The following is a 20,355-nucleotide window of genomic DNA, read 5'->3' on the forward strand; positions in this document are numbered from 1 at the left end:
CATTGGTGGAGCCTACAATCACAAGTATAATCAAATCCTTATATATATATAACCCTGATCTTGACCCTAATCTTAGCTTATTCAGAGTAATCCATGAGCAAAAAATTTTGTTTTTCCACTGCCATCGTTTGTCAATTACTTACATACTTCTCATTTGTTTTGGGATTGGATTGCTACTAAATTCAGTTTATTTTATTTCTCAGACCTAAATGTGCTTCTACAGTGAAACATAGCAAATTTAAGCTCTGACTCAAAGATCAGAATTCAAAAGATTGGAGAAATGCTGAGGATTGATCAGAAGCACCCTTGAAGCTTGATCTGATTAGAAGCTTAGACGATTGAAGATTTAGGAGAAAAAGCGAGCTAGAGGGCATTTCTATAAATATTCCAAAAAGACAAAACTTCCGGCAAAGCTTTTTCTTCACCATGGCAAGGAACCTCTTGGAATACTGGGCAAAGTGGACTTCGCCGCAGCGAAACTGGAAAAATGCTGAAAAATAAAACAACGCATTTTATCCAACCAGCAACTTTTCCTTGGGTTTCATGCGAGTATAAAGAAATACTTAGAGTTCTTGAAAAAGGGAGTCCGTTCTTTGGTGAGGTTTTGGAAGAAAAGAAGAAGATTGAAGATGGAAGCATCATTTAGAGAAGATTTCTTGTTTTCTTTCATTTGTTTTCATGATGAACTCTAAGATTATTACTTTGTTTTTGTTTATTTCCGTTTTTATTATGAACTAAATTGTTTTAGTTAGGGTATTGATGGATCCTTGTTTATAATGGCTTAATCTATGATATTCATGTTAATTTTGAGTTCTTTTGGTGTGATTAGTGTTTATCTCTATTTTAATTGTATTTGAATGTTGGGTTTTTATTCAAATGATATGTTGAACATGATGAGGCTAATAAGCGATTGATGTGTGGGCTTCTTGGGATAGATACATTAAGTTAAGCGAAAACTAGAGATAGATGAACACGACCTTTGCAATCTAGATAGAATTTCATGACACTTACCAGGCCTTGAACTATTAAGCTTCAATTTTTGGGCGCGAAAGCTTAATAGAAATAGGTGAGGTGGTATAACGCAAGAGGGAGTGCCAAACACTCTAGGGAGTTTAATTTTTAATCGTCACCTTAGAACTTGGATTAATAGGATTCATATGTTAGGTTGGAGTAACTTGGTGAAGTTATAAACCCTAACTTCTTTTCCTTGAGTGAATTTCATCACGTTTGCATTAATTTAGTTTTATTTACAATTGTAGTAGCTAACAAATGTTTGTTTTAGTTTAATTGTTTTGTCTCCTGCCAATCCAATTTTTATTTACTTCAATTAGTAGTACAATAGAGAACTTGGTAATTAGCACAATCTTTGCGCGACATACTCTTCTTATTATTTATTTCTTGTGCGACTAGTACGCATGCTAATATTGCTTGTGAACCAAAACACGCATCAAGAGCATCCCCCAACAGCCCCACAACTCCTCAATAGTGGACTACGGGAGTAGTCCCGATTACAACCCTCAACAGACACCCCAAACGCCTCATTTTCAAGAGAAGTTCCAGCCTTACTGGAAGCACATTTCGAGTCCTGAGAAACCACAACAATTCTGGTTTTACTCCTTATGGCCTCCAAAGCGGGACTATTCAAGAGAGGTTCAACACCACTCTTCAAACCTTCATCAACACCACCATCCCCTAAGGACACAAAATCCCCTTGAGGCAAACTCACCTCCTTTGTGTCCTCAACTCTCCACTTCCCCCCACACAGCCCACAATCTCAACAACATCACCCAACAACATGGGACCAGCTTCTTCACTAGTAGAATTTCGGCTCAGCAATGAACCCCCTGGCTTCCTAACACGCCGAAGGAGCTAGGTTTTAGCCCCTAGCCCCTCCATGGTATCTTTCCCTAGTTTCATAGAAACAAACGCAAAGAATCAAAATTAAGGAAAACTAAACCCACCCCGTCTCTAGAAGAAAAACCCAGATCCAATCAACCCTAAGGGCCATCGGCAACAACGGCGACACTCCGAGCAAGGACGGCATGGCAACGACAGAGAAACTTTCTCTTTCTATCTCACATTATGGGTTTCCACTTTTGTCTTGAGTTGAAATTAAAATGAAAATATTTCACGCTATGGGCATCAAATCTTCACACCATGAGAGAATTTTCTCGCCAGATTAATGACCGCTATATTGTTTTTTATTACTAGGAGCATTTGCGATTATACTCAACCCATATGAACAATCTACAGTTCAACAAACAAGAGTAATTCATTGTACAGACAATAAAATGAAACTTTAAATACAGCAAAGATCTTTTTCAAGGTTATGGTACCCGCTGCTAAATGTATCTTATCTATGTCTATGAATTATAACCCACTGTAAGTTTCAAATACAAACTAATTGAACAAATTTAGTATTATACTGCACCATTTCCACTCCTGGCTCCAAAAGCAAGCAGGAAAAGAGCACATTGTAATGAATCTTCGCAAGGTGTTGATTCTTCCCATTGAACAATTCTAAGTTGAAGAAACTTTTTTCTTCATTTGTCACACAAGAAACATTTGGATGGAGTAAAGGTAGCAGAGGCTCACTCAGTCTCCAGTAAAGAATCAAATCATCAATCTGTCAAAAGTTAAAGAGAGATGCTACTTATGAATATAGTATTGACATGGTAACCTTTTCTCTCCTAAATGTTCACTAGAGATTGGGATGTCAAAAACACAACAAAAATTTTGCTTTTGTAAATAACTCATGAAAAGATAATCCCCAATTCTGTTTTTTATTGCATCTAGAAATCAATGTACAGTTCAAAATCACATCAATATATGAGGTGGCAACATTTTTAACTAACCCAGAATTTCGAAAGCAACATCACCCAGAAATACTTTTCCGGTTCCACGACAAATAAGCTGTTTCACCATAAGCCCTGAAAACAAAAAGAATGCATTATACGAAATTGTAGAGCCCAAAACAGAGTGATAATAATTGTGCATGCATAATTTTTAATATTTGCCAGTTGTATTCACCGATGAATTAATGACAGAATTAGCTATGGAGGATGAGCTATTTGACAAAATGCAGAATAATTTATCCAAAGCTGTTAGCAATCCAACGAAGCAAAGGCAAATGTAGCCAGTGAAACTCTTGAACACAAATATATATAAGAGAGGTGCACGTTTTTATAGATAAAACATTCATTATGTAGATTAGTTTCATCAAGAGAACACAGTCAATTTGCAATGTCAATTCCCCATCAAATTTCTCAATGAATAATAGGCAGCCCCAGTGTATGACCAATAAATAAGCACTCCCACCTAAGACTACATATTGGGTTACATAGTCGCTGCGTAACAAAGGCACATTAAATACTAGACCTAGCACTTAGATAAATAGGCATTACATGAGTGAACACTTTTGCTCAAAAATTCAAGAAATCCAAAGTGGAAAAAGTAAAAACAATTCCAATGAATCACTCTAACTCCATCATGAGATCATTGTTTGATAAGTAATTCTAGTATGTATATGCAATTAGCACAGGGAGGAAAGAAAATAATAGCAGGTCGTATCAATACAGTCAAAGAACCAAAAAAAACAAAAATGGTAACGAAGGGCATTCCAGGATTACATTGTAAAATGCACAAGACAGTTCATTAGATGAAGTTATACTTTAGGGACTAGGTGCAGATAGAGGCTGATGAATATGCACAGAAATAATGCAGTTAGGTTGGGTATAATACCTGGGATTTTTCACATGAAGCAACATAAAGACAATGGAGATGATTATAGATGAGCAACCAATAAAGACATAGGCAAGACCAAGGAAGTCATTCTTCCCGCCCAACCAGCTCAACGTTGAAAGAACAAGCTTCTTTTTCCCTCCAAAACTGTAAGTGTTGTAGTTGTTCATTACGTGGACTACTAACAAATCACCTTCATCCAGATCCTCTTCAATTCTTCCATACAATTTTCTGAAGCTAGGGAGGGCAGCAGTTCGCATCCACACAATTAGATCCTCTTGGTCACTTAGCTAAAGCCAATGAGAGCAAAAAAAAAAAAAAAAACCATTTTTGAGAGATCAGGTTTTATATCAATAGATCAATGAAGAAATATAATTTATATCAACACAGGACAAAGCAGTTACTGCCTTTTCTGTATCTGTTACATATCATATACATAAAAGTCATAGCACAGAGGGTAAGGTGATGGATCAGTCTGCAAAGGAGAGCTATTTAATTGCAAACCCAGATTACAGACTTAATCTGGCATCAGTATAAGCCTCTGATCCCAAAATCTCAAGCAAGTAATTCAAAATCAATTTTCTGCAATACAACTACTCTGTCACGAACTTTGGACAATGATGAGAAATAATACTAATCTCAAGAAGGGCCATTTTGCCTGCTTTTTTGCATTGTGATCCGACCAATAATTTCACAACAGAATGAAGTGCATCTCTAAAAATAAATCCTCTGATTTTTATATTTATGCATGAATTTGATAATACGAACTAATATTTTTCTAATAATATACCAAATGAAGTCAGGATACAAGTTTACAAGGGTATCGATAAAACAGAAAAAATTACAGCAAATTTCTGTCTGAGTTTAATTACAGTTGGGCCACTTCCTATCAACTCAACATTTTGAGGTAAATGGTTACTTAGCATGTTATTAGTTAAAGCATATTTGACAAAAATTCCTCACTTTGGTTCCTGAAAAATAATCTCCTTTTAATCAGTAACAAGACATTGTTAGATGAGCCTGAGTTTGGATCCACATTTCTGCTGTGCATTAAAATCCATGCTATAAGTTAGCAAAAACTCAAGAATTTAAATATTATTTGTTGGGCAGTTTAATTTTTGGGATTAATAGTTATTCAACAAGCCTCAAAAGTCAACCAGTTATGGAATGTTATTGCAATGTTATACACAGTAAAACTTAACAGCAAAACTTACAGGAATACTTGGATCCAGACTTCCACCACCGGTGAAGGTCCCATTTTGAAAATTAAAGGGATAAACTTGCTTGCCAAATTTGTGATCACGGTCACTTTTCCATGCTATATTCTTACGGTTGACCATCAGTTCTGTTCTCTCACGAATAAACTTAAATGTATCATTGAAGAAACTCCATGCTATCAAACCACAAGGGACAATTGGGAGGCCATGGTTGGACTCTTCAGGTTGACAGGAAGTTGTGTCATTGTGCTTCAATCCATGTAAGAGCTGCCGATCACTTCTACTTTTTACATACCTGGCAAATATCTGGGAGTCAGTTTTGAATCAAAGCAAATGCAGAGACAGAAACCAACTACATTTGGTATTTGATTTCTGTGAATACATAGCAGGAAATGTCACAGAATCAACAAGAGAACAGAGTATTATCAAGGTTGATCAAACTCGAGAAAAAAGCCCATCAGTACATTAGAAACTGTGGTCAGCAAACCTTACCGTCGGTGATTCTGATAGTAGTTATCAAGTTGATAATAGATGTAAATTGGGGCTTTCATATACTTGTGAACCTACAAAGCAAGCAATGAATTCATATGAACACATGTGACCAGCAACAAAGTAAGAAATGAATAGGAACAAAAGGTCCCCAATTGAAACCATCCTTATTGCTTAGATCCAAACTATCGAAACCAGATTACTAATAATTGCATCAAGACAATTAATTAGAACAGTTGAGGTACACAGGTCAGTGAATTGCAGTTTTCTGAAATGTGAAAGCTTCACAGAAAATAAAAGAAAAATCTAATTACTCAGAGAAAAAGAAAAGAATAAGTGTCATATAAGTCTTTCCATAAAAAGTCTGGTTGAATGCTTGTGACTATTCATAATCAAAAAGGGGCTTCAAAGCATCTTAACAGCTTTCATATTAAAAATGAAGTCAAAGAGGAAAAACTAACCTTCAAAAACAGAGAACAGTTTTTGGGGATTGAGCTATTTTTAATATATGACAACTTATTGCTTTTGAATACCTCAGGTACACATTCAGTATCATATCGGTCCACAATTTCAATAACCTACCAATCAAACATGAAATAATTATTCACAGGCATGCTCCACAGAAAACAATAAACCACTGCATTGTAAAAATTGAAGTATACTTACACTGTGAGAAGCACGAAGAGTCACAAGCCCAATGGGAATGAAAATGAAGCCCATCAATAAAAATGCTGTAATAACCTGCAGACATGACATCAGCATCACCAAGTAAAGTAAATAATAACTGAAAACACATGAGAGGGAGAGAAGAGCAGATTCATATATGAATAACGGTTTTAAAACACTCACCCATGCTGGTGTCAATACAGGTTTACAAGCTGGGAGATTCTGCTGCGTAAACTGAAAGAAAGCTGCAAAATAACCCAAATAAGATATATGTATGCTAGCACTGGATAACTTGGATGAGCATGGCTTAAAAAAAAGGCACAATATCTACTAATTAATCATTCACTCAAAATAGGTTGAATTATTCATTTATTTAAGATGTAAGCTGCAACTTGTTAACAACTGCTTTACATATACCTAACTCTCTAATCTGTCAAAGTCCCAACAATTTTCTTTTACTTATCCACTGACTTTAATCTTTTCATTGAATTTCTACTTCACATGGTCCAGAACAAGACAAATGATTTTTTACTTGGTGATTTTTACAGAAAATCAATCCCAACATTTGCCCCTTGGATCCATATCCTTCCCACAGTGAGTCCATGACTACCTTCTTGGTACCTCTCGCCCTTCACTTTCTTTTTATTTATATATTTACTTATTTTATATAAAGAATTATTGTGGTAACTATTCCCTGTCCTGCCATTTGATATTTATAATAGTTAGAACAAGTGGGGTCAATCACAACCATATAGTTTTCAGAATTTCTATAATACAAATTCTTGATATATATATATATCACGGACAAGTAATAATATAAGCATATATAAAAGTACTTGATCTACTTATAGAACCATAACTTATACTAAAAGAATCAAGAATAAAAATGAATCACCCATTGGTTGCCCAGATTGTATAGGAATTGTTCTATCTTCTCCAGCACCAGCTGAACGACTCCCTCCCTCCACCTCCATTATTAATTACAATTCTAAGCTATGCAACTCCAAAAACTACCTAGGTCTTTTGATTTCGGATTATACTTCCACAAGAAAATCAGCAATCTGCACCCAGAAATGCAAACTTGAGCTTTTAAATTATCTTTAACCTGAGTTTGGTTTAGATACCTTCAGGAGAATTAAAAAACAATAATCTGAAACCAAATAGCCTTTCACTAACTAAATTCCTAAAATAAGTTTTCATACTCGACGGTCTCGATATAATAATAAATGATCACAGAAATTTCAATTGAGCTTTAAATTTTCTCAGCAACCAAACAAAGAAAAAAATCGTACCAAAGATTATCAAGTGGAGAACTTGTAGACAATAGTCCAAAGCAACTACAGAAACGATCGGAAGTATAATTGAATCATTAAAAAAACAGAAATAACAAACAAAACTGAAATCGATATGAAATTGGAATGTACATAATTTACCTCGAATGAGTAGAAATTTGAGAATTGAGGAGAAAGAAGTAATTTACACTCTTCGATTGCTTATGAAGAGAAAATTGGAACCTGAGCTTAATATTCTTGTCTTTCCATCCACGAACTCTGCTGTCTATATGGCTTTTGCTAACGGGAAAACCTGTTCCTATTCTTTACATAAACGCTGCCCGCATAAATGGAGCCAGGAGATCAAGGGCGTTAAGTTTGACTTTTGTAAAATTTCTTATGAATACGTTTAAACTATGGCCAAATGACATGTCCCAACCCTACATTAGGCGGATCCACACTTTTCATATGTTGGTTTTAGAAACTATCAACGTTTCACTTAATTTTGAATTTCAAATGTTAAATTTAACGATCAAAGGCCCTTTATGTCTTCTCTCCAACGTACAAAACTAGAGGTGGGAATTAAGCCCAGGCAAAGGGCCCAGCCCAAAACCCTAGTCCTAGAACCAGACCAGACGAGGCTCAAAACCCCCTCCCCAATTTTTTTAACCCCTTATAAAATATCCAAAACCTCTGTATTCAATATTATTTCACAATAAATACAGGCGTTACAATGTGATTTTACAAAAAAGGAAAAATAAAAAATTGGATTGTTGCCCATACCTAAATTTATAAATAACCCTTCATTCCCACCCATTTTTCTCACAACTCTCAACTATCAATCTCTTGTTTTCTCAACTCTAATTTTCGAACTCTCTTCAATTTCATCTATTATTCAATTTCGGGTGGAGGTGCTTTTTTTTTTTTTTTTTTTTTTTTGGCACTTCCCCCCATACCTAAACTATCAATAACCCCTCATTCCCACCTATTTTCCTCACAACTCTCAATCTCTCATTCTCTCTACTCCAATTTTCAAACTTTCTTCAATTTCATCTATTATTCAATTTAATATTTATATTTATTCATTATTCAATTTCTTTTATTTTTCAATTTCATCTATTATTCATAATATTATTTATATTAATCAATTTCATCCATTTTAGATATTTGTTATTTTATTATAATGGATTCTCCAAGTTATGGATTCGGAGAATCATCATCCCCAAATGAGTATTATGTTCCAGTTCCTCTATCTACCCAAGAAATGGAAGGGTTTGATCCATTTTCACCCTTTCCAGATGCAACAATTCTAAATCAAAAGGCAGCCGAGACTACGTCCAGCCAAACATAAGTGAGTTGCGACACTACAGCAAGACCGACGAAGAGGATTATGCCTGGGGTATGGCAATTTTTCACGAAATCAAAATGGGCAAAGCCAAATGGGTTGTGGGAAGAGACGCGCGGGATATACAATTTTTGTTCGACCACAATTGGCACTGAGAACAGGACTTCTATGATAAGGTAGCACCTGGAGAAGGAGCACCCCTAATTAATGTAACAAGGTTCAACTTCAACCAGAACTGGTAAATACAAACTCAACTTAATTTTAACTCACAACCTCAACTCTCTCAAACTGGCAATTCAATGCACAGATTGCATGAGATGAAGTAGCAAAATACATAGTTACTACAGACTCTCCAATTTCTTTATCTGAAAATGTATTTTTCGTTGATATAATTAAAAAGACTTTTTATCCACAATATAGGTCTGTTAGTAGAGGTACAACCAGAAGGGACATAGAAAGACTTTGTACTAAAATAAGTGATAAACTTAAAAAAGATTTTGAAAATTTTTCAAAATATTTTTTATTGCACTTACTTCTGACATGTGAGCTGCTAAATCGAAAACACATTTTTTTAGTGTCACAATACATTACCTAGATTATAGTTGGGCTCTACAGCAAAAATTGATAGGTTTTAAACAATTATATCTAAACATAGTGCCAACACTATTTATTTTACAGTTATTTAAATTTTGCAAGATTATTTATTAACTAAGAGAGTTGTGGCACTAACATTTGATAATGCAGCTGCTAACACCGCAGCAATTTCTTTGTTTCAAAAGAAATTTAATCCATTTGGTGAAGGCAAATTTTTTCACTAGTGATGTGCTTGCCACATCATCAATTTGATTGTTAAAGCAAATTTAAAAGCTATACATACGAGAATTGATAGGGTACGCGTAGCTATCAGATTCATTGTCAGTAGCAATACAAGATGGAATGAGTATGTCAAATATTGTCACCAAGAGGAGCTGCCGGTTCAATTGAAGAAGGTATGTTATGACATGCCTGTCCGTTGGCACTCAACGTACTTGATGTTGCAAAATGTATGCCAACCGCAAGACAAATTATAAATTTAGTCAACCGGAAGAACTATCTAAACGAAGTCATCAACGATTCTAATTGGACGGTTTGTAGTATTTTTCATTCATTTCTTAAAGTTTTTTATGATTCCACTAATACATTAAGTGGTATTTATTATCCTACTACTAATTTCACGTTAGATACTTTACTTCAAATTTACAAAACTTTTGCTAGATCTAGATATAATGCAGAGTTAAGCCAACTTGTTTCAGAAATGGAAGCAAAATACCAGAAATATTAGTTAGATATTTCATTCTTATATGGATTATGCCTTCTTATAGATCCTAGGTTTAGATTAAACGTATTTACTTGTATAGTTATTGAGATGTTAGAGTAGGTGCCCTAGAGCCAATCCATTTTGTAAATATTGACTCTTGTAAATAATGTTTATAATCAATAAAAGACATTTTTCTATATCATAACATCTGACTATATTCATATAAAAAAAATGATATATGTCCTTTGGACGGTAGAACCCTGACGAGAGTATCAAGTGTTTTAAATCTCGATAGTAAGAACCCTATGAGCACAAATGGTGGCCATTGTAGAAATATCCGTAGCCCCAGTATTATCTTTACTTATGGCACAAATAATACGATAAGACTATCATAGTATTAAACGACCATGTCAAAAGACAGTGACAGATCTCACTTGTTAAGGTTTACAACATTATTGACATATAGCTACAAAAATTAGCTACAAATAGGAAAACTATATCAAATACATATTTACAACTACAAAAGTCAATATTTATAGCTAATTGAAATACTTCGAAGCTAATATTCATCTCTTGCTTTAACTTATTAAAATCATGATAATAACTAATCATTTAGCTACAATGTATTAGCTATGGTAAAACATTGTAGCTAATTAATGTATTTAGCTATTAACATTTTATGTACATGACATATAGTATCATTATTAACTACGAGTTTAACTAAATAGCTATTATTTGTGAATTAGCTATAAAATATTGAAATTTGTAGCTAATTAAGGTATTTAACTATACAAATTTTATTTTCATGGTAGTAACAATATTATAGTATCATTACTAGCTACTAGTTTAAATATATAGCTAATATGTATATATTAGCTATAAATTATTCGAATTTGTAGCAAAATAATGAAATGTGAAAATTAATTTCCAACAATCCTTATAATATGTAGCTATAGATATTCTAATTTATCCCATGAGTAATTATTTTTATTTTATTACCTATAAATTAAATAGCTATAGTCACACATAGTGTTAATCACGCAACTAATGTCAATAGTAAATTATAACCTTAAACTAATAGCTAACTTAAAAGAACCCTTCTCAATTAATCAAGCTTAGTTTTAATACAATTTAAATATGTCGAGCAAAGTATTAGATTTTCTTCCACAATGAACCCTTCTACAATAGAACCTTTTGGTCGACTTTTATTATGAACATAATGCTTCAATTTTCTTAAGAACCTATACAAATGTTTCTTCAACTAATTAATAACTTATTATAACCAACATTAATTAAAAAAAAATAGATATATGAAATATTGAAAACAAAATATAGCTATCCGTTTGAGTGTCTGATGTTCAGCCCGCTCCATATACTCATTAGCTACACGTTCCACGTCAGTAATCAATAAGTTGGAGATCAATTTGCAAGTTCATTCTATGAACAAGAAATAAAGAATTCATTACGGAGCTTAGCAATGGTAGGATTTAAGTGGCTTTCATCTCCTTGTGATTTAATAAATTGTTTAATAAATCATTCTCAAGGTATCAATTGCAATTGATTCAAACCACTCATGATTTAATTCACAATATCTTTTCATATTGTTTATAATGAAAATATAAGTTTGCTTATAAAAATTGAACTTAGTGAATCATATGAGACTATGGTTAGCTTGTGTAACAACCCAGCTATGTAAAGATTATTTATCTTATTTATCATTTATAATTCAAATTATTTATCTTAAATATGTAGAATTTAATTTTCTTTATCATAATTTATGTAATTTATCTTCTAAATGTGAATAATTTAAAAAATAATTTATATACATTACTAATTATAAGATTAATTAATAAGATAATTTGTTTAACTTTAGTTATGGTAGATTTTATTATTATTTAATTAGCTTAAGCTCATAGATTTTATTATTATTTAATTAGGTTAAGTCAATTGTTGCTGTTTTAATTAAAAATCATATTTATACTTTAAATAAGATAAAAACTATATTTTTTCCTAAAATATAGAAGTGACAGTATTTTTTTTTCACACCTTAGTTTTCATATTGCGCCTCTTATTTGTAGGTTTTTTTTTTCAAAACTTTTAAAGGGAATAAAAAACAAAGAGCAACGACTAAAACCTTTTGGAAGAATTCCAAGGCAAGATTTAGTCTTCCAAGGTCAGTTTTTCTATTTGCTTTCAATTAGGTTTTAATCCTTTGATCCAAATTACCATAAATTAGGTTTTATTCCATGGAACACTACAAGAAAACTAACATTTTGCAACCAATTTTTTAGCAACTAACCAGAATTAGTTACAAAAAGGCTACATTTACCAACTAAATTGACATTAATCAAGCAAAGAGGATTAAAATTTTGGGGCCCACATGTCCAACATTTGGCATCTAAAGTTAATTTTTTGCGACTAGTTTGTTAGTCACAGAACCGGTTGCTTTAGTGACTAATAAATTTAGTTGCAATTTTTTTTCGGTGATTTTTCCCTCCAAAATTTGATAATTTGCATCTAAAATATGGCTTTTTGCATCTAAATTTTTGGTTACAAAAAACAATTTTTTACAACTACTAATTTAGTTGCTAAATTAGTTGCGAATAATTAGGGATTTATTAGTAACTATTATGATTAGTTGTAGAAAAATGAAATTACTAAAATATCCCATATTTGGACAGTAATTACAAGGGCCCTAAAGTATATACAGCAACTAAATTTGATTTAGTTGCTAATTTAACTTAAAAAATTCATATTCCCTCTAAAATTATTTGTTCCCGCTAGACCTTAATTATGGGCAACTAATACTAATTCTTTTTAGTTGTCAATTTACTTATTTCCATAATAGAATTATATTTCAAAATTAAATAACTAATTAGAACCTTACTTTTTGAAGTTATTTGCATAATACCCTAACCTATATAAAGCAAGCATTTTTTGCAATTTCATCTCTTCTCCACGCATGTTTGCCCTCGCTGTTGCCCGAATTTCCGAACTGCAGAACCTGACTTCATCTTTTTCCCACGTATCTTCATCTCTTCGATCTGACGCGCCTTCATCTTAATCGCTGTTGCCCGAATCTCTGAACTGTAGAACCTGACTTCATCTATTCCCAACGCATCTTCATCTCTTCGATCTAATGCATCTTCATCTTAATCGTTGTTGCCCGAATTTCTGAACTACAGAACCTCACTTCATCTCTTCTCCACGCATCTCCATCGTTCAATTGATCTCCTTGGTTTCCTTCATTCATCGAATACGAGGCAGTCCCTAACCTCCCGACTCCTGTAAGTACAATGTTTGATTCTTTAGTTCTCTCACATGGTAACATTGAATGTGATTTCAATTATGTTTGAGTGAGACCTTTAATCTTGTAATGCTATTTATATTACCCAAAAAGAAACTCTCTGCACCTCTCTCCATATGCCTTCTTTAGTACCCTTTGACGTTAACGAAACGAAAGAAGAGAGGCAGATGATGAAGAAAATAGCTCTTCAAAGTTTAGACGAAACTGACTTTTCAGCAGAAAAGAAGAAAAAGAAGGACTCAAAGAATAAGGCGGATGACTCTGAAAGGTCTAAGAAGAAAGATAGCAAGAAGTGAAAGGTTATGGAAGAAGATGACGAAGAGAGAAGTGAAACGAGCTCGGAATTAGGTGACCTGTGAATTTGAAATCGGATATATAAGAAGAAGCAAAAGAAAGCGAAAGTAGATGTTGAGGTGGAAGAGGAGGAGAAGAGTGAGAATCCGAATGTTATTTCTCGGTTTCGAATATCGGAACCATTGAGATAGAAACTCAAGTCTAAGGGTATTGAGTCTCTGTTTCCAATTCAGGCCACCACTTTTGATATGGTTCTTGATGGCTCCGACTTAGTTGGACATACACGCACTGGTTAGGTATAATATTCTCTTTTAATTGAATTTTTTTTTTTTTAACTTTTGATATCTTAGTTTGGGAGAAGACTACAAGAAGGAAGAAATGGAAATAATGATGTGTGCGGCACGCTCTGCCTCTTGCATTCATCTTCTAGAAGGCTAACAATGAAGACGGTAAACTTCTTTTTTCATAGTCTGAAAAAAATTTTGCGCATCAAATTTCCATTCTACCAAAATTGTGAAGTAATAGAGAATCCTCAAGTTTGACCCCTTTACTGATTGTGCATGTTGGATCAATGTTTTAGATTATCGGAATTGACTCAAGTAAATGCTCTAAAATTTGCAGACAGATGTAAAGCAAAAGCCGAAGTACTTCCTGACAATCCACGTTGGTCTGAATCAGAGGCAAAATATTGATAGAATGGTTAAAAAGGTGTATATGAATGGACCTTCATTCTTTTTCTAACTTAACTGATTTTATTCAGAGATACTGAGGTTTTTGTTACATAAATTTTGATAGTTTTCGAGGATTTCAACTTTTGCTTTTCCACTATGATGGTCGGACAAGTGAATGGGATGAATTGGATGTGTCAAAGAGCGCAATCCATGTTAGTGCAAGGAGACAAACAAATGGTGAGATTTTAAGATCTTCTGCATAGTACTGAATTCTAACTTTAGCTCCTTTAATTTGAGAGCTACCAAAGTATAGAATAAGCATCTCATTGTTTTATATGTTTTGTTTCATGATCATCCATTCTTGAATTGCTTGGATTTATTGTTAGGGTTTTGATGCGAGAAATCTTCAATTTAAGCTTTCATTTCACATATATTGGCAGGTGGTATGCAAAAAGGTTTTTGCATCCTGACGTTGTTGCAGCTTATGAGTATATTTTTATTTGGGATGAATATTGGCGTGGAACACTTCAATGGGGAGAATTAAGTTCTATTTCCAGTTATGATTTCTGGTCAAGTTTAACGGTCACAACTTTCTTTAAATTGCTCCATATGATAACCTGTATATTGAGTTGGTTAAAAAACATGGGCTAGAGATCTCTCAACCAGGTCTGGAGCCCAATAAGGGATTGACATGGAAATGATGAAGTGGAGGGGTGATCGAGAGGTTCACAAGTAAGCTTTATAGCTCACTCTCTTGCGCTCTGTCTCCCTTTTGTATAAAGTAGACATTATTTGATGAGTATTGGCTGGATTATGTATACTATCAGTTTCTAAGACATGATGCATTTTGAATTAGTTTCAGGTTTACAGAAGAGAAACCTGGCTGGTGCAGTAATCCACATGTGCCCCATGTGCTGCGTATGTTTTCTCTCTCACACGTAGATTTTGTATTAGTTTGATGTTGACATATCTCAATGGTGAGTTAACATAATATAATATAGTACTTATATGTAGTTATGACATGAAAAATCCGCTTCAGTGAAAAAGTGTCAATTGCCTATGGCAATAACGGATATTTATGGTTCCTTATATACGACTTGTTAATTGACACAATTTCATTTGTGCGCATAGTTACAATAACATCTTTTAACTCTTTCTGTAAAAGAATGGTAGATAAGTTTGATGTTGAAAGAGCAATAACAAATTTTGTTGTCCCTAATTTTCCTTTTAAGAATTTAATCGCTCATGTCTCTCTAACTATATGACTCGCTTTCCTGGGCCATGGCTTACAGAAAAAGTCATTTAATTGATGCATTCCTCTCCTTATCCATTGCTGATATTATTGTACTGTCGGGCTCTCTCTTTCATCCACCAATTGATCCAATAGCAGATAATGATGTTTCCTATCTCAATCACTGCCTCCATAGAATTCTAATAGTTTTCACAAGGAAAAACTACAATGATTTATAGCTCTTTTAAATTGATTGACCATAATTTGAGATATTAGCTATTATCAATTGTCAGAAAAATAAGTCTATTACATCCATAAGAAACCGAATGCTTAGTTCTGCAACACCTTTGAGTGAATTGGTCCCTAGATAAGTGGATATGATGAAAAGAAAAAGTGATGTGATTGTCATGTTGTAGTGATAGAGCATGGCAGTAGAGAGTAGTATTGGTAAGTGGTAGGGTACATTGTCAGCGGTGATGGTAAGCGAATGATGGTGGTTGTTTAATGAGATGGGCCATCTCAATTTTCTTTTAAGACAACTTGATTGATTTTGTTCTATTCATGAATGTGTAGACATGTTAGAGAGTAAGAACTAGTTTGCTATTGAGTTGTGGTCGGTTGTCTATGTTAAAAACAAAATTTTGCCTATAAATTATTCTTAAAAAGAGTTTTCCTGTATCATTAAGATTCATAGAGGCATGAAATATTAAAGTTCGCATAATAAAATTTTTCTAAAATAAAACTTCTTTGTAATTGGGATTTGTTTGTTAGCATTTTAAATCATTGATGCAAAATCTAAAATAGAACTTCTTTGTGATTGAGTTTATTTGTTAGCATTTTAAATCATTGATGCAAAAGTGGTATGTTCCATATAGATGTTTCAATAATTAAGTTATATCTACAGCAATACTTCGTTTGTAATAAATTAATTGGTCAAGAGGTTCCCACTGTAATTGTAATGGCTAACTTTTGCTCTCTCGTTGTTTTGAAAGACTGGTGTATTACTATATGCACTCTGAGCTTATTTATAAAAGGAGAAAGGAAAAAGTTACCTGGATATGGAGGAGGAGGTTGGTTTTATATGCATCACAAAAATATAAGCCTTTTGGTAGCTTCAAGGATTTTGTGGATCTGTTTGTGCTCTTTGTAACTGTGTTGTTACTGCAATCAATTATGCACAAGCTGAGTCTATTAATATATATTCTTGGCCTGTTATATTGCCTTTGATTACTTTGTTCTTAAATGAGGACAAGCCGGGAGACAGAGCATTTTGTAATGTGATAAATGCTTCAATGAATTTGTGTAGATTACAAATTACAAATATGAGATTCTATCTTGGATTATTAGGCATTCTATAATCATTAAACATCCCCAATCATTTCTCCAAGGTATTCCCTTCATTATTTTAACTCTTTCTTGTTTTTTCTTAACTCTTTTTTTTTTTTTTTCTCTTTTCTTATTAACCAAGCACTCTGCAAATTAGGAATTAACTAGAGAAATCAATAAAGATTTCCATGAATCTTCATGCTCAAAACTATGTTGTTAAATATGTGTGCATATATATCCATAACAGTTAGGAGTATTATGGGTTCTACTAAGGTCTAACGTTTAACTTTAGGATTGTAAATTAACTCCAATCCATCTCAAGAAACATAAGTAATTGATTCTTAAGGTCTAACGTTTAACTCTCTACCTAGGGACCCGGTTGAGATCCTTGGGGCAATTATGGGGCTGAGTATATTGTTGAATCTTCTGGGGTCTTCACAACAACTAACAAGGCCTCAGCTCACATAAAGGTTAGTTCTGAGTTTTTTGACACTATTTTTAGTTCATTGCTATCTTTTTACCTCTCATACATTTATGTAGAAATTTATGATATTGGTTAACTAAAATTACACTGCAAACATTGGTAAAGTTATGATATTGGTAAACTTAGTAGAAATTAACTTAGGTAAGCTGAATTTGAAGGGATTGAATTTAATGAGGTGACAATAGGAAGAGTTGAAACCGAGGGACAACATGCTGAACAATGGTGAATAAAAGATGAAGATGTATGCAATGTATCAGATGAACAATCAAAGTACAGAAATTGGGACCAAATCAGACCTTGAATTAAAACCAAGATTATTGGCATAGGTGAGATGACTTTTTCCATCAGATTTCAAACATTTATGCCTTTAGGAACAAGGCTGTATTCTACAAAAACACATTTGACTGAATGAAAGAAGAAATTTAACTTAGTTTAAAATTTTAAACTAGGGAATTGAAGTTTAGATCTTAATCTGTGAGATATTTGCTTTTCTACTCCATTAATTTGATTTTGGTTTGGTGTTGTAGATCGCTCTGTGAACTTTGAGGAGTGTCTTTCTTTTTCTATTGCCATTTCATAAGTTTTTGTCACATATTGTATACCCCAGATAATTATAATTTATTTGTAATAATTTAGTTTCTTGCTGACTTATTGATTATGTATTGAATTGATGTTAGGAAAAAATGATACATTCGTGCAATAATGCTTGAAGGAGCAGCTCATCTTACTTGAAGGAGCAGAAGCAGAGTTAAGGCGCCTAGTCCAACAACAAGAAAATAAGATAAACAGTGTATGGACTATATATATATGAAAATATGATATTTGATGTTGATGTTCAGATTTTTATATGTGATGGATTTTTGTTGATGTTGAATGTAAAACAGGTCAATACAAAATGCTTTTGCCACTAATTATTTTTTCAAAAAAAACACATTCTGCAACTAATTTTGTAGTAGCAAATGTAATTTATCATAATTGGATTCCACTTTAGCGTCTAAAATGACTATAATTAACTACTAAATTTTGGTCACTAAAAGATACATTAGACCACTAATAAATAGTTGCAAAAACCTATTGGGTTCCACGTTCAGCGTCTAAAATAATTATAATTAACTACTAAATTTTGGTCATTAAAAGATACATTCGGCCACTAATAAATAGTCGCGAAACCATTTGGATTCTACATTCAGTGTTTAAAAGTGTTACAATTAACCACTAAATTTTGGTCACTAAAGAATACATTCGTCGACTAATAAAATAGTTACGAAATCTTTTACGAAATACACTTACACCTTTGGCATCTAATTTTGTGGGATTCGCGACAAATTATGACACTAAAACGTACATTTTGCACAATGATTGTTAGTCGCTATACATTTACCAAATTACCCTTGAACTTTAGCGTCTAAGGTGGGGGACTAATTTGACCAGCATTTAGCGACTATTTTGCTGGCCGCAAAAAAAAAAACTTTTCGCGTCTAAACCAAAATTTAGACGCGCTTAGAATCGCGACCAACCTACTGCAATAAGGGACGACTACCAATTTAGATGCTAAAAATGAATTAGGGTCTAAATGTGACTTTCTGTGCCTAATTTTGCTAGACACAGAATGCCAGTTTTCTTGTAGTGGAAGCTTCTTGACACCCAAATCTGTAATTCAAATTACAAATGCCACATTAAATCGAATTAAATTTATCTTTGTTGTCAAAACCTCACAGCCACCTTTCGTTAAACCCTACATAAGTAGCTGCTTCCGCACCTTAGATTCACATTCGAATTCTCACCCATCTCCATTTAAAGACAAGAAACTCAGAAAAGAACCCAATTTCGTCGATTGTATAGGTATGCATTTCTTCCCAAATCTAAAAATTTAATTTTTTTTCCTCTTTCTTTAGTTGCTTCTTATTTACGAATTCTTCATGGGTTTATGTTGACTTTGCTAGATATTTGGAAATTGGATGATGGTTATGATTTAGAAGTTATTAGTTTGAATCTTTAATACATTTTTTTGGTGTTTATTTATCTTTTTATTGTTGGAACGAACTCAAGAGAATGAAATTCCTTCGATAATTGAACCAGTAGATTATGGTATTTTGATAACTTTTAACAAGTCAAAATTAATAATGTACTTTTATCTTTTTTGGCTGTGGAAATATATAGTTTTGGATAGAAAAGTAAGGGCCTGTAGAACTAGTTGAATGATATATTGACTGAAGGAATATTGAATTTCTTAGTGCTAGAACAAATTAGAGAGAGTTATTTTATATTTCTATGATTATTGTGTTTTCGAGAAGTTTTTGATTCTTTGGTTATAATTCTTGCTCTCGGTGATTTGAGTAATTTGTTGATAAACAATTTGGTTCTTAAATTATATTAAAAGAATACATAATTTTGTGTGATTACTGTTTTTCAAGAACACTGTATCCTATTGATTATAGAAAAATCTTTGAATTTCATGTAGAAGTAGGTTTTGTATAGGAGGGTTGCCCATATTAATTAACTCTTTCTTTGGTTTAAGGGAAAGTTGAGAGAAAATAAAAATAAATGAATGGTGAAGTTTTATGTCTTCTGCAATTTTTCTTGTATAGAGAACAGGAGGTTTTTATAGTGGATGAAATATGTTGCATGATTTACTGAGCTGAATATTTTCCAAATAAAAAGAGCTATGTGTTTTTTGGTAGAAATTTTAGGTGAAATCATTATTGATAGACTCAATGTTCAAGAGTATCCACTGTATAATTTTGTAAGATCAATTGCTTTAGAGTTCTTCAGCGAAAGACTTCTTGTGTTTATGTTGTTCTCTTTCTTATTTGAAATTCTTTAAATGTAGTTGGTAGACAAAGATCCAAGCAGGGCAGTTTCAATGTTATGGGCTGCTATAAATGCTGGGGACCGAGTTGATAGTGCTCTGAAAGACATGGAAGTTGTGATGAAATAGTTGAATCGATCGAATGATGCAATTGAGGTGATCAAATCTTTTCGTCATCTCTACCCTTATGATTCTCAAGTGTCTCTT

The 20,355-nt window shown here is 33.1% G+C and overlaps 1 protein-coding gene and 1 pseudogene across 6 annotated transcripts; one reads left to right on the forward strand and one right to left on the reverse strand.

Annotated features, from left to right (window-relative positions):
• Positions 1 to 2,183: 2,183 nt before the first annotated feature.
• On the reverse strand, positions 2,184 to 7,816 carry LOC116112772 (putative ALA-interacting subunit 2). Of its 6 annotated transcripts, XM_031398891.1 has the most exons (11): positions 7,547 to 7,815; positions 7,406 to 7,450; positions 7,009 to 7,174; positions 6,297 to 6,358; positions 6,114 to 6,188; positions 5,909 to 6,025; positions 5,451 to 5,521; positions 4,956 to 5,253; positions 3,742 to 4,031; positions 2,856 to 2,930; positions 2,184 to 2,626 (listed from the first exon to the last, which is right to left on the reverse strand). In XM_031398891.1, exons 3-10 carry the CDS (start codon positions 7,085 to 7,087, stop codon positions 2,876 to 2,878), a joined length of 1,047 nt encoding a protein of 348 aa, XP_031254751.1. In that variant the 5' UTR covers positions 7,088 to 7,174; positions 7,406 to 7,450; positions 7,547 to 7,815; the 3' UTR covers positions 2,184 to 2,626; positions 2,856 to 2,875. The 6 variants fall into 6 exon arrangements, with proteins under 6 accessions (XP_031254751.1, XP_031254752.1, XP_031254755.1 ...); XM_031398892.1 differs by lacking the exon at positions 7,009 to 7,174 and having other exon boundaries at positions 6,114 to 6,178; positions 7,547 to 7,816; XM_031398895.1 differs by lacking the exon at positions 7,009 to 7,174 and having other exon boundaries at positions 7,547 to 7,814.
• Positions 7,817 to 14,187: 6,371 nt separating this feature from the next.
• Positions 14,188 to 18,097, forward strand: LOC116112765 (annotated as a pseudogene).
• Positions 18,098 to 20,355: the final 2,258 nt, after the last annotated feature.

This window comes from Pistacia vera, unplaced genomic scaffold (assembly GCF_008641045.1).
Source record: "Pistacia vera cultivar Batoury unplaced genomic scaffold, PisVer_v2 Contig668, whole genome shotgun sequence".
Taxonomy (NCBI): Eukaryota; Viridiplantae; Streptophyta; class Magnoliopsida; order Sapindales; family Anacardiaceae; genus Pistacia; species Pistacia vera.

Coding starts and splice junctions, on each gene's coding strand:
- LOC116112772 (XM_031398891.1), bottom strand. CDS start 7,087: ATGGAGGTGGAGGGAGGGAGTCGTTCAGCTGGTGCTGGAGAAGATAGA. Junction 5,522..5,908: donor ACTGTTCTCTGTTTTTGAAG/GTTAGTTTTTCC, acceptor CTTGCTTTGTAG/GTTCACAAGTATATGAAAGC. Junction 4,032..4,955: donor GTCTGGATCCAAGTATTCCT/GTAAGTTTTGCT, acceptor CATTGGCTTTAG/CTAAGTGACCAAGAGGATCT.